This window comes from Anas platyrhynchos, chromosome 2 (assembly GCF_047663525.1).
Source record: "Anas platyrhynchos isolate ZD024472 breed Pekin duck chromosome 2, IASCAAS_PekinDuck_T2T, whole genome shotgun sequence".
NCBI lineage: Eukaryota > Metazoa > Chordata > Aves > Anseriformes > Anatidae > Anas > Anas platyrhynchos.
The window spans coordinates 122,445,901-122,461,010 of record NC_092588.1 but is presented as its reverse complement, the minus strand read 5'-3'; the positions used below and the strand labels follow the sequence as shown (position 1 = coordinate 122,461,010).

Here is a 15,110-nt window from a genome sequence, read left to right as displayed (position 1 = left end):
TTGTAATTCTAAATGTATTCAGATGACAGTATAGGAGCTCTTTATTTGTTTCAAATAAAATGAATCACTTTTGTAAATGCAGCCTAGGGACAAGATCAAAAGCATGGCTATGTTTATTGATGGTGGGAGTTGTGAGATGATGAAAATGAGGGATAATAAAATGCATTAAAGCCTGTAAACCAGAATACAGAATCTGACAGTAAGCTTGCATCGGGTTACCTGGTTGTTGGGTCATTTCAACTACTCACTCAAGTTATACAACTGACTGCATATGCAATCATGTTGAAGTTGACTTCACGTTACACAGTTGCAAATTTGGCCAATCATGTAAATTAATTATGGTAGCCTATATTTTGAGCTTGAACATGTCCATCCTGTTGGAAAGTAGATACTTTGATACTATACATGGAAGAGTTATAGACTGGACCAGCACTAGCAGGGCTTATTAAAAAAAAAAATATGTCTAAAAAGACTTATTATCAATGTTTTGGTATAATATTAACAGTCCTCTCATATTTTGGCGGCTGCTTAGTATCCTAAATGTTCTTTACCTTTAAAACTCATTTTGATGTCTACACAGAGAATTGTGTGCGTTGCTTCTGTATCAGACATGTTGGATTGAAGCTTATAATTCTGACAGAAACAAAAACTACATCCATCTTTTGTGGAATGCAATCTTTTCAAGGAATGATTAGCAGATCTGTTTTGAGTTATGCTTATCTCATAAAATCTATATTATCTTGTTGCTGATGTAGGTTCTTGGTTATGGTTACTTTCCAAATACAGTGAGAAATCGCAGTCATTCTTCTGTGGTTATTGAATTGTATCTTGAGAGAACGTGTAGATGAAGACTTTTCCACTTCATCTCAGTTTACTAATGTTCCAGACTTAATTGGTTGAGAAGCCTTTGTTCCGCAAATTACCCTTTGTAGTTGCAAACTTCTGTGCTAACAAAAGAAATACTAAGTCCAGTGCTGTTAATTACCAGTTTGTCTCCTAAGACAGAATGAGTGAATAGATTGTTTTAGCTCTTGCATAACTTTGTTTTGATCTAAATATTAGATTTTTTATTGTTTCAGAGAATTCCAAGTTCAAGATGGTCTCCAATGTACTGTCATCAAATTCAGTCTTTGGATCTCGTGTTCTTTTAAATCACATGATAGCATCTGACCTCTGTCTGCTTTGTGCACCTAAAGAAAATATTTTTACATCTGGCATCTTTTCTGAGGAGTAAGCAACTGGCACAGACTGTGAAAGCTGTGCTTTCCCCAGCTGATTTAGAATGTTATTCTTGACTCCATTTCTTCTGGAGTCCATTTCCATGGGCATTCCAACAAGGAATCCTCCAAAAAGTTGAAATCATGTGCAAATGAGGAAGATGGGATAGATATTTAACTGTACTGTGGTTAAATATAAAACATAAGAGAGTGACTGTGAAAAATTCCATGAACAACATGCACAGACTTCAAAATAGCAATAAATTATTTTCTGAAAGTAATGGAAACAGGAAGCCCATCAAAGAGTGTGTATGACCCCTAGTTGATCAAAGTATAAAAGAAAGCTTCAGAAAAGAAATAGAGCCATAAAACTAAATTATTTTTTGCATCTGTGTACATAGGGAGATTAAAGGTTCACATGAAACAGTGCTATATGAAGGAATCATTGGAAAACTCATCTCTAACTGCATTGCTGGTAGAAGAAATTACAAAGGAAGCACAAAATGACTGAGAAAAAAAAAATACTAGAAAGAGGTGGTATTCATTCAAAGGTTCTCAAGGACTGATATATCCAAACTGCTAATTGTTGTGTGTATCCTCACACTTAAAACTGACTATCAAAGTTGTTAGTGTGGTGCCAGTGTTTTAAAATATTTCCAGGGGAAATCAAGAACTTACAGATCAGACAGCCTGTCATCTGTACTGTGAAAGTGGGTAGAAACTGTTTTGAAGAAGAAAATTAGTGGAAATATGGAAAAACATGTCGTATTGGTGAAGAGTCAGTACAGCTTTTATAACGTGAATGGCCCATTAATCTCTTGTAGTTCTTTGAAGTCAAGAAGCATGTAGACAAGGGAGCTTAGTCTGTTTGGGTTTTCCAAAAGCATTTGACAAAGTCCCTTTTCAAAAGCTCATATTGAAATGAAGTTATTATTAAATTGTTTAGCCTCTTAAAATTCTTAGTTCTTTCCTGAAAGCAGGAGTAAATGTTGAGCTTTACCAACAGGAAAATAGCTATTAAGACAGTTATTTATATTGATGTTTGCATTGGGGTATATTTTTCCATTAAATGGGCTATAGATTGTAGGTATATCTGCAAGAAATTTGATCTACCCAACATAGCTAAATACTCTTGAAGATCTGTGACTTCATGATGTCCTCAGAACTATCTATTTAGATCATAAATGGATACAGTACATGTGAAGAGATCTAAGGGCAAACATAGATCATTCATTGCAATTCAATACTGCAAATAACCTAGGTGATGTTTTTTGGCATGCTTAATAGTTGCAGATTATATTTTTTAATCTGAGTTTAAGTAGTTGCTGTTTTTGTAGTTATTGGTCTGTCACAAGAACTATTGAAAAACAAAGTATTGATGGAAAATACGATGAATAGCTTGGGGAGTTTCTTCAAAAAGAGCTATGTTGTTTATTACTAGTTTTTATTTTCCTGTTTTATAACAGGACGGTCATTCTAAACTACAAGTTGCAATTATGCTTCCAAAACCAGAGTTGCAGATGATAACCTCAGATTATGTTGGGCTTTTCAGTCCACAAGGGCAGAAACAAATGTCTAATTTTGGATGTTCAGGCTTCAGTGCCAAATGTTGTAAACTATGAGTTGTTCTGCATTGAATGAAAAGCTCTGATAATGACAACTTGATGCTTCTGGGAAGTCACAGATCTCTTCATTTTTTGTTAAGAGCATGAATGATGAAGCTTTTTGTGTTCTCTCACTAATTCCGTTATGGCTAATGTCTGACTCACACTATTCATAAGAACATAAAATAATAGTACTACTTAAGAAAAAAGTTCATCTAGCTTACCGTCCTGTCTCTAATGTAGTCCAAGAGCATGTTAGTGGAAGATCATAAAAATAGGTCAGATGAATAGCAACTTATCTTAAATGTATTCCAAATTTCCAATAGTAGTTCTTGTTTTCTTTCCCAAGAATTTTCCCAATAAATTCTTAATCTTCTGTTTGTCTTTCTGACCCCTTGTATGTAAAAAATGTGGTTATTTGAACTCTCACTGACGTTTTTAGTTTCAAAACAATACTGCCTATTATTTTTTTCCCAAGGATGCTAATTTTCTGCTTCCTTGTACAGATATACACTATTTTCCATATATATATGTATATATATATACCTGTATATGCTTCCTTATTCTCTCCTTCTTACATAGTGTTTTCATTCTATCAGCTTAAAAAAGATGAAAATAATTTTTTTTTCTAACAGCCCAAACATTAGGAAAGCAAGGGGAAATGACTGTTGGATTTAAGAGTTAATTCCATTGCATGCACAGCTTCGAAGAGAGCTGCTGGTTAGTTTATTTATTCTGTCTTCACTGTCTTCAGCCTAGTTTTTCTCAACTACTTTACTCATGAGAAATTAAGAGAGAATATACAGACTTTTTAATACATAATTTGTAGACTCTTGGTTCCTTTGGTAAATTTGATTGAACTGTGACAAATCTAACTCATTTTGGGATGTTGCAGAATTAAGAACAGATGATGGCCTGTTTTTTCTTGGGCTTACAAGAGTTTGTTTGGATAAATGGATTTCATCTTTTTTATGCTCCTGCATTGCATTATGGCATAACTGCAGCTTGCTTCTTTGCAAAGACAAAAAAAACCTGTTCCATGTATGTGTTTCCTAGAACATAAAACATCTCAGAAGGAGGTGAGAGAGGGAAGGAAGGCTGAAAAAGTGAAACTGTGAGGCTATTCTTGCATTTTGGCCACTTCAGTGGAAAACTAAAGCATTATGTGTATATATATTTATATGCCAGTGAGCTTAGGAAGAAGCATAATGCTCTGTAGATTACCTCTGCATTCATCTCAGAGAAAGGCATTGTATTAAAGTCTAAAGGGAACCATAATAATTACAATGTGTGATACATATTATGGCTGAGGGAGGGGCTCTTTCCTCTCTACTCAGCACTGGTGAGTCTGCACCTGGAGTGCCTGTCTGTGCTCCCCAGTGCAAGAGAGGCATGGACATGCTGGAGAGAGTCCAACAAAAGGCCACCGACATGAAGAAGGTTCTGGAGCTTCCCTTGTATGAGGGGAGGCTGAGAGAGATGGGACTGTTTAGCCTGGAGAAGAGGAGGCTCAGGAGTGCGGTATAGGTACTTGAAGGGACAAAGAGGACAGAGACAGTCTCTTTTCATTGGTGGCCAGTCACAAGACAAGAGTCAATGGGCACAAACTGAAACACAGGAGGCGTCTGAACATCACTTTCTAACATGCAGGTGACCAAACACTGGCACAGGTTGTCCAGAGAGGCTGTGGAGTCTCCCGCCTTGGAGATATTCAGAAGCCATCTGGACATGGTCATGGGCAACCTGCTCTGGGTGGCCCTGCTTGAGCAGGGGGGTTGGACCAGATGACGTTCAGAGGTCCCGTCCAACCTCAACCGTTCTGTGATAAATTATTTTCTTGCATGGCAGGAGAATTCTATTATAGACAACATTTCCGTAATAGCTTACTGTTTCAAATTGGTTTTAGTTTGATGTGAGAAGTCTTCACTGTGCACAGAAGTAGCAGCTAGCTGTTTTGTTTTCTTACCTTGGTGCTTTGGACAGTATTTAGATAGTAGAAAGATCACTTGTTCTTCATTATCTAGCAACTGTGGACTGTCTGGGCTAAAGCACACCTGATTTTTGCTTATAATAAAGTTATTATTGATATTTGTTCTTGCTTCTATCAGTTTCCTGCCAGAAAGCTCAGTTCTAAAAATTTCTTTGGTTGGAGATGTCAACTTTACTAAAATCCTTATTTACATAGAATATAAATATGGTGACAGAAGGCACCTGTGGAAATCGTCTGTTCCATTGGTCCAGACTTGGTCAAAGTAGAGGCAGCTAGAGCACGTTACCCAGTACTATGACCGTCTATCTGGGTGTTGAATATCACCCAGGATGAAGACTCCACAGACTTTTTGGACAACCTGTTCCAGTATATGACTACGCAAAATCCCCCATGAGCCTTCTCTGCTTCAGGTTGAAGATTCCCAGCCCTCTCAGCCTCTCCTCATGTGAAAGATGCCACACTGCTTAAGGAACCATCCTTGTGGCCCTGCCCTGGACTTGCTCCAGTGAGTCCCTATCTTTCTCGTACTGGAGAGCCCCAAGCTCCAGATGTGGCCTCACCAATGAGGAACAGAGAGGAGATCACCTCCCTCCTCTGTCTTCTGGTGATGTACTTCAGCGTGTTCACCTTGTTGTCCAGCAGGGCCCCCAGGTCCTTGTCTGTGAAGCTGCTTTACAGCCTGTCAGCCCCTGGCCTGTACCAGTGCACGCACGCAGTCATTGCTCTCCAGGGGCAGGACTTTGCACGTCCCTTTGATGAACTTTGTGGGGTTCCTGGCAGCCCCTTTCTCCAGCCTGCTGTAGCCACCCTCCTCCCAGCCTCATATCTTCTGGCAGCTTGCTGAAGGTGTGCTGTGCCCGGTCATCCAGGTGATAAGTGAAGATGTTAAACACTGTTAGCTCCAGTATCTCCCCTGTGGTATGCCACCAGTGACTGAATTAGATGTGAGGACCCTTTACTCTTGAAAACCGAGTAGCACTGATCTAGCTGTCAGGTAGCTGTCAGGTTTTTATCACTGGTCATTAACTTCTGAACTGAGCTCAGTAATGTGAACAGGAGTATCCAGCTTACTAGGAGTCTGCTACTATTGTGTGTGCTGGTGTTAAGTAAAAGTTGGACATTTCAGAATGCTTTCCGTCCCCTCACTGTTAGAACAATTCATTTGTGTTCTGAGGTTTAAAATGAGTTCAGAATCTGATTTTCCAGTACATTTCCTTCCTATTGCTCTAACAGCATTCTTTCCCAGCTGAAATTCAAAGGCAGTATATATAGTTCAAAACGACTTTATGCAACTTCAGAGTAAGCTGATCGCAGCAGGTGACACTCCTTTCAGGATTAAGAACAATTATTTTGCTTGTTCCAGTGCCACAACAAAAATGCATTCTGATGCATCAACATTGAATACTGGCTGCTTAGATAGAATTTATATATATATATTTAATTGGGGCTGACCACGTTTTGTTCAAGTTCCCAGTACATGCAACAGCATCAGTTTGGCCATTGAACACTACACTGTTTCCAGGAATGTATTTTGTGGTTTTAGAGGTATATCTTAATATGCAGAGATCTGAGAAGAAGGGAGAATATGAGCAACATTTTGTGGAGATAACTGTTTTATTAAATATTTGGTTTATACCTATTTTAAGTATGGTTTCAATTTTACTGTTGGTGTAATGATCTAGCAGTATTGTTAACACATGTTCTTCACAGATTTTGAATCGTGTAGAGTGCTTTAATTGCTAAAAATAAAATTCATCCTTGGTGTTGCAGCGCTGTCAGTGAATATGTACTGTCTCACTGAGTTTCATCAGCCAGACGTTTCTTATCGTTGGCTGGATTCTTTTAAAATGCAGCTGATGTATCTCTTGGTATGCTACCAACCATTTCCTCATCCAGAAGAATTAATAAATCTTGTGGTGTTTATTTATTTATTTATTTTAAAAATATATTTCTGTCTCAAGATCCGTATTCTTTTTGGAATGTGGTGGTTAAAATATTTAGGGTTCAGTTCAATCTACATGTACGTCTTTCCCCTAAACTGGGACAATAAATAGGGTGTTCTATCTTCTACCAGAAGAGCTATCTTCATCATCCTAGTAGTAATAGATCTTCACTTCTTGTTCAAATTCAGCTGAAAGTGGATGAATAGTTTCAAATAGTGTTGATGGAACGTCTGTACATCCATGTGAGCACTCATATACATGCATACAGACATAGTGTTAGTTCATAGTCCTTACCTCTTCAGTAAAACAGCAAGACAGACTTAACAAAGCTTTGCAGCATAAAAAGTAAGCCTAAAGAATAGTCCAGACCTGATTTTGTTGTTGTTTTTTGTTTGTTAGTTTTTCTATGACTGTCTCTTTTAATTATTATATTTATTATATAATATAGATAATAGATAATAGATAATATTAATATATAATATTAATAGATAATAAGATAATATATTAAATTATATATATGTAGAATATAATATATATTATATTATATTCTGTTTTGCTGAGAAAGAGGATAGATATGTTCTTAAGTATATGATTTTTTCATTTGGTTTGGGAGACAGTCATGTAAGTGGTGAATCGTACCAATGTTAGTGATACAGTTCTGTTAGTTTCAAGCAAAGAATTGTTTTTAATTTCTAACCATTGTCATCGTGTTTTTAAATACAAGGGCAATATACAGTAATAAAGGTTTCTACTACTTACTGAGAACTCTTGAATAATTTTTAGTGATTATTAAATAACCTTAAATACATAATCAAAATATTTTTGTACATCTTTACTGCCATTCATTCTTTAGTTAGAATACTAACAGTTTTTCTGGTAAGTAGGTGAAATGGTTGCATAATTTATAGCAAGCAGAGTTCAAGGAATAGATCAAACTGTTAGCGTGGACTTTACAAAATTCAATGACTTCAGAACTTACCTTTCAAGGTGTACCATTCTGTATTTCCCATTTTCTGTTGCCCAGAAAAGTAAACATATACAAAATTACAAAAACAACATATAATTTTCTTTGACATCAACAAAACCGGGGTGTAGCAAGATATTGATTGAATGGTAGTGGGAATCAACCCTTGAATTTTTGTTAGCTCACTCACTTTTGCTTAGCAATGCTTAGCAAATTCATATCAGAATAATTTTTCCCATTAAATGCATTTTTTTTTTCAAAATTGGCAAAAGGAACATTGATTTTGATTTAAGTATTAAGGCAAAGCAACTTTCCATACTAGAACTCTGAAATATTAAAATGCAAATTATTATCTTTTCTTTGATGTTAATGTTATCATGACAAAAGAGCACTCATACAGTGTTTTGTTTCATTTCTGTGTTTCTGCAAAAGTAGTACAACTTTCCTACTTCATCAATACAGAAACTAAAAAAAAAGAAACACCATCATGTAAGCATTTTTATTCATCTTTGAATTGTCTTATTTCTAAAAATCAGTGCAGTGCCCCAGAGCAAAAGAGAAAGTTTTCTAATCTGCTGCTGTTTCTACTATTTCTGAATTATCTGATCTTCATGTGGAATGTATTATATAAAAGAAGTGGGGACGTAGAAAATTGTATTACTATACACAGGGGGTCAGTAACACAGAATAGACTAACATAGCGCAGTCACAATATTTTGCACAGTCCCTCCATAACAATTATGCCTTGAATAGGCAGCATAACTGGTCTCTTAAGAACTCCAGTTAAAAGTGTTCTCAGGTGAAAGGGTTCTTATTAAGAGAAAAATCACATTGTAGTCCTTATTACCTTGTATTTTCACCCTGACTAAGCAAGAGTGATACATGCTCAGCATTTCATTTTTCAAGGTGATTTTCAAAGCAGTGTAGAGTGCTTTACAATATCCTTTAAGCTAGTTAGTGAAATAACATTATTGGTTATTGGAAGAATATTTGCAGTTGCAGTCAACTGTGTTTTGGTTCTCTTCATTTAAGTGCACTACAGAAGGAAATGTTTCTTGACATACATGTTGAAACAGGCAAAATCTTTCCCTTTCAAGCAAATTTATGATTGGTTCATTTCAATTTCTGAGTGCTCTTTGAAGGAGCTAATAGTAATGAAACACAGTGAAACCCAGCTTTCTTCTTGACAAATGACGTATAGTTGGTTTGCAGTGCTCTCTGGGTAAAAGGCTGCCTGGGTAAAATATTATCTTATTTAAAGTATGCTTCTCTGTATAATAGTTTTCTTCATTACACCTAATTAGTAATTAGCATAATTCTATTTAAAGCCCATTTTTGCCTGAGTGAACATAGATATTTATATTCAAAGAACAATCCAGTTAAAAATTGGAAAGCCAAAGTATTTCACCTGCAGCTTAGCAACCTGATCAAGTTACTATTTTTCCTCATTTATTGTTATAATTTGCATTTATTTTTTTTTCTTTTTTAAAGAATTAATATTACTCAGGAATTCAGGATAAATATACTTTGAAATTAAATACAGGTTAATCAGGATGTGAAGTTTAAAAGTAAAATTTATCTAGTACAATGACCTCCACATACTCAAAAATGCTTATATATTTTGTTTATATGTAGCATAAACATGAAATTTTATTTTTCATCATTTTCTTTATTCTGTCATTTTAAACAAACTGCCACTGTAGAAACAGACCTATTATTACTTTTAAATAGTTTCTCATTTACTTAAACCAGATTTTTGTGTAGCTAAAAATAATAGAAGTCTAGTAGCATAGTTTACATCCATGCCGGTATATTCCCTCCTCGCTTGCACACTTGTTGTGATCCAGAATCTGAGGCTCACCTTACCTACTTCTCCAAATTAATTTATGTCTCACTTTGAACAATGTTCAGAAAAACAGCCTCAATGTCACTCCAGTGGAAAAGGAGAAGGCTCCTTCTAATAGGTGGGAGGAGGAACTACCATAGTCCTGCCTCTTAGAGCAGAATATCTGTTTTAGTTTTTCTTCTTCTTCTTCTTTGTAACATGGAAAATTCATGCTCATAAAAAGCAATTGTGTTTTCTTAATGAAAATAAAGTTCCACACAAACACCCACTTAAGCAATATGTCAAACTTGCCCAAAGTTTTGGTGAAGAGAAATCTGTCTGCTCAATTGGATACCAGAGAGGTTAGTGGGTAAGGGGTTATGGAAAGCCCATCCTTCTGAATCCATACCCTAGGCTGAAAATCTGCACAGTTCCTTCTTAATTAGTGTGCTTTCAGCTGAGCTTTCATGGAAGGCTTTTTCTTTAGAAAGATCAAGTAAGGGAATCATTTATTTTCTTTACCTTCCAGTGCTAGCCTAGAATGAGTCGTTCTCCTCCTTAGAGTGTTATCTCAGTGTTATGCACAGTGTTACGCACAGGTCAAGCCGCAGAAAGGGAAAATATAGAGGAATGAATCTAGAGAAGCATGGCATGATATGTAGGAAAAAGGAAGTACTGGGTGGTGAGCAATCATCATCCTGGATGCCCAAGTGAGTAAGGAGGAGGAAACTTGCATCCAGACAGTCTCTCCCAAGCCAACCAAAGCAAATTACCTGCTAAATAGTTGTATGTTTTCCGCTTGTTTTGATAGGCAATGAATTATGAAGTAGTAATTTTACTTCAATGTTCATAGATCCCAATCCCCCCAACTGGTGGGTTTTGTGTCTTTATGCCAGATTTGAAGCATTTCTCTGCCAGGTCATGAAAAAGAATGTATTCATTATGTTAACAACAAATATTAGATTATTGATTTGGATTCAAACTAAAGCATATTTTGCACATTTAAAATTGCCAGTAAAAATAATTTTACTGATATTTTTGTATATTTTAATTTATTGTCTCTACAGATGATTCAGACCATCAGGACTCTAGTTGAAAATACAGATAGCTTGTATGAGAAGATAGTACAATGTCAGAAAGCAGGTAAGTGCAAGCTGTCTTTTAAAAATACTGCAAAGAACTTGAGACATTTTTCTTTATTTCCTGTAACTTTCAATTAAGTTTATTTATTAAACCACAGCAAATATGTGTATGTATGTGTATTAGTTTAGGCATGTGCAATAACAGTGAAAAGGATATTTCAAACCATTGAAATCGAAGGTCTATAGAATTGCAACTCAGCTTTGGAAATAATCAACGTTTTATATATGGACAGTAGCTTGTCAATGTTCATTTCCACAAATGCAAACACAGGATTACAGGAAAGAAAATCATCTTCCTTCAGTGAAGGCTTTTAACGATTTACTTATATCTATTCCTCTACTATGTGAGAACTTTTTTTTCCCTGGAAGCTTAATGTCTTCAAGAGCTTTGTTGAATTATCTTGCCTCCTGAAAATTACATAATAATAATAAGCTCAGATATTTTGTCCCAGAGCTTCTCTAGATCTGGTAGGTGGATACCCTCAGCTTCTGCATATTTGCTACTAACCATTTTATCTATTCAGAATAAAACTGGTTATGCAGACAATTATATGTATCTTCTGTGGCAGTCTTTTCAAAGCCCATGGATGCAGAAAGTCTTTTTTTTTAAAGCTTTGTTATGATCTACTGGTCCCACACATTCGCTGGAAGTTTTCCTGTTTCTCGTACATCTGAAACAGATGCTGTAGCTCTTAGTCCTTTCACAAATGGCTTCTTTTCACCTGGTATGTTGCAATGGTTTTCTCATTCGGACACAAATTTGAGTTTTGAAGGCTGCTTCCTTACTTTGAATAGCATTTCTGACCACACTGTTTAATTATGCTGGCTTTCTTTTGATCTTTCTCATTTATTTTTTAAACAATGTCATGCATTTGCTCAGAGTAATGGTGCGTCTCATGTTGCATCAGAAACAGGAAGGCTGTCAGAGAATCAAAGTCTCTGTAACCATCCATGTTGTTGGTGAATCAAACAGGGGGCAAAAGCTTTTTATATACAAATATATTTTTATCTAGCTGATCTTTAGCAGCTCTCATCATCTTCCACGTTTTTCTTCATTTTTTTTTTATCCCCTTCTCTGATGTCTTGTAAATTTCACTCTCTTTTCTGCGATCGCTTCTCCTGAAAAGAAAAAAAGAATGCTGTCCTATCTTCACACTTCTTTGCAAACGCTTTTCTGTTAGCAGTTGCTCAGATCAGCAGCAGGAATGTTACCTGCTCTGAATTTCTGGATCCCCACTTTATGCACAGTGTACATTCCTTAGACACTATGAAATTTAGAACCATAGAACTCTGAAAATACTTGAAAAATATAATTTGTCTTGTTTACTTTGAGCTGTCAAACATAAACAATAATAAATAACTTGAGTGGCAAAAATAAGATTTCACGTATCTTGTTGATAGATGCAAATATTTATCTAAAATTCCAAACCCAGAATATAACGTGCAGGCATAAGGACATTGTCTTGTAGACTTGTACACTTCCTTCTTGAATCTTCTCCCATTTTTGTGGTGATAGCGTGCCATATTCTTTAGCTAAAACAGTGTCTCAGACAGGTAACTTCCCTTGATGAGAGGCAGTTGCCTATTTGCCTCATGTTTTTAGAACTGTTACCCTTTAGAAAATGTTGTTGGCAACTAGCTCAGAAAGATTCCAGTAAGCTTGCACTGGTCTGATTTTCCCGCGTCTTGCAACCTTATTTGACACAAAGTGCAGTTGGGTCAAAGAATCCTTTGTTTAAGAAGGCTAAAGACTTAAACCCATGTTAAATAGTGAAGAGAGATTTTGATCTCATTTAAATGAGAAACCTACAGCACAATGATATAAGCCTAAGTATGGATTATGTAACAGATCCCGCTATTTAGGGCAGCTTCAGCCCTGCAGCATCAAGGTACTTTTTAAGATGAATGAACAGAATTGAGCCACCTTAGGATATCAATGATTTTTCAAAGATTTTCTTAAGACTGATCGATCTCATGATCTCAGTAGATGCTACTCTAATTAATTCTGAGAAAAGAATTATGCATTTTCCAATGTAATTTGGGATGAAGGAAAAGTAAAACTGTGCCCTTGTCAGTGCTTGTTTGTTTGTTTGTTTTGTGCTGTGGCTCAAAGAGTGAAAAAGCTACAAAAATAAGAAAAACTGGTAAGTTGCCAATAAGCAATAAAATTTTGTTGTCATTAACAGGCTTGTAAGAAGAATCTGTCTAATACAAAGTGGATTTTCTCTATTAAATCATTCCCTAGCTTAAATTTAATTATAAGTTTTTGGGCCTCCTTTAAATTTCAGAACTAATTTTAAAATAACTGTACCTTTATTTCTTGCGTAGGTTGTTAGCCTCTTGAATAAGCAAAGATATGATTCTTCCTATGGCTCTTCTCTTTTCAGAATTCAGGTTCTTTGCAGTTAATATTGTCTATGAATATTAAAATGTTTAGTAAACTCCTGTTCTTCTCTTGTTTTTTAAAAATTAAACCATATCAAAAATCTTTTTTGGTTTCTTCATATCTGCATATTTTCATCTCAACTGATTCTGTTCTTAAATAATTATTTAAAATATTTTAGCTAGACTAACTAATGAAAGGATGCTGGAAAAATATATTGTGTTGATGCCCCCTGTCCTCATTCTTCAACAGAATGAGAATATATATAATATTATGAGAATAAGAAATGTCTGAATTACTTTAAAATAATTGCAGCACTATTTATTTTGTTACTACTAAGCCAGCTGAAGTTAGTGCAAGAAAATACAGTGTAGGTGCTAAAAATGGAGTTAAAAGATAATCCAGTCTATCCCCTTAATCTGTTGCAAGACCTAAAATGCTATTCTGTCTTCTCTGGAATAAAGAATTTGAATATCCAGGTCACCTTATCCCATCCCTGGCCTCCTTTGTACCCAATTCACATCACTTCTCTTTTGAATCACTGCTTGTATTCTTTCACTTTAATTCAAATACTGTCTGAGCTAATTACTGGTTAAAAGAGAGAACCAAAGGTTAGGTATTCATTTTGGTGTTCAGCAGTGTCTCAGCAGGATGTGTGATATTCCAAGTAATCACTAAATGATCAGCATCAAATAATGAATGAGCACAGTTTGCTGGTAACAAAGAATTATTGAGTGTAATCAAATCTAGATTTGACCGTGAAACAGTATAGGAGGATCTCCTGACACTGCAAGTTATAAAAACAGTCTGTGAAATGTAACATCAATGAGATAAATTAATGTGCATAGGGAAAAAAACAAAACAACTATCCTTGACCTACAAGAAGGAAACGAAATTCCTGTATACAGTTCCAATGGTGCCAGTTTACTGCCAACATCATGCATAAATACAGACTCTGGCATTATGTGCAAATCATTCATATCTCCTTTTTTCTGTTTGGTTTTAGAGGTATAATCTTCCCTGTTCACCTGCACAGCCTCTTACCTTCAACATCTCAACACTACGATTCTTTTCTCTGAGTTAGACCATTTTAGTTTTACCTTTTGTACATCATTTTCCTGCTGTCATTTTGATGATGTTTCTCTCTGTGTTTGTCTCTCTACTTTTTTCTTATTGTACGTCAAGACTGAGCTGCTTTCATTTTCTTGTGTTTGCTCATTTAGTAGCAAGAGTTTCCATTGCCTGATAGACCGTAAGCCGTCATCTTGCTTTCTATCATGTTGTCCCACACGCTCACTGTAAACATCCACAAGGCTACTTCCTTTGAATTGGTTTTTAAAATTCTCCTACAAATATAGCTAGATTGACACATGCCCTCCTACTACCTTAGCAAAAATAGTTTTCATTGCTTCCTTGTACTCCCCCCTCTTTCTTTACCCATCTGTTCTCCTTTTTCCTTATGCTTTGATTCCAGGTTGTTGGAGCAGGGACCGTCTTATTTATTCCATCTGTACAGTAACAAAAACAGCAGGGACTTGCGTTATTAAATAATTAAAGTAGTAAAAGACAGAAGATGAGTACATGTTTTAATATGTACTCCAGTGCAGTCTATCAGCAATGTCAAGAACAGGATACAGTGTTCAAGAACTTCCAGCCATTCTGGATGCTGTCAAAGATAAACATGGTGCACAATACCCATTGGGAAGAAGTTATGTCATACTGCATGCAAAAAAGATTACAATAATGTCCATGCAAGCACTGGCACTGCTTCTTGGAGCTGAAAACTAAAGTAATAAAATTAATTTTGTTCTAATAGCTATAACTCACCACTGTTACGGCTTAAGCCTTTCGGCAAAACTGCTTGCTTACGGAGCTGTTTCTTTCACTATGTGTTTCAATTATTTGCAGCCTAAATTGGGTTTAGATTTAGGGTCCGTTGAAACAAAGCATATGTGATACAGAATAATGTTGTATGTTATATGCAGATTAGGTAAACTACTTAATAGAGGAAAATAAATTTATTGTAATTAAATCTTGAGGAC

At 35.8% G+C, this 15,110-nt stretch overlaps 1 protein-coding gene across 2 annotated transcripts in view; it reads left to right on the top strand.

The window, feature by feature from the left end:
• Positions 1 to 15,110, top strand: part of PLCL2 (phospholipase C like 2) — a 98,996-nt gene that overhangs the window by 66,994 nt on the left and 16,892 nt on the right. For both annotated transcript variants that reach the window (XR_005263209.2, XM_027451028.3), the window contains one exon: positions 10,611 to 10,686. Coding sequence is in view for 1 of the 2 variants with exons in the window: in XM_027451028.3 (XP_027306829.2) it covers positions 10,611 to 10,686 (76 nt within the window). In the remaining variant the exon portion in view is untranslated. The remainder of the gene's footprint in view (positions 1 to 10,610; positions 10,687 to 15,110) is intronic.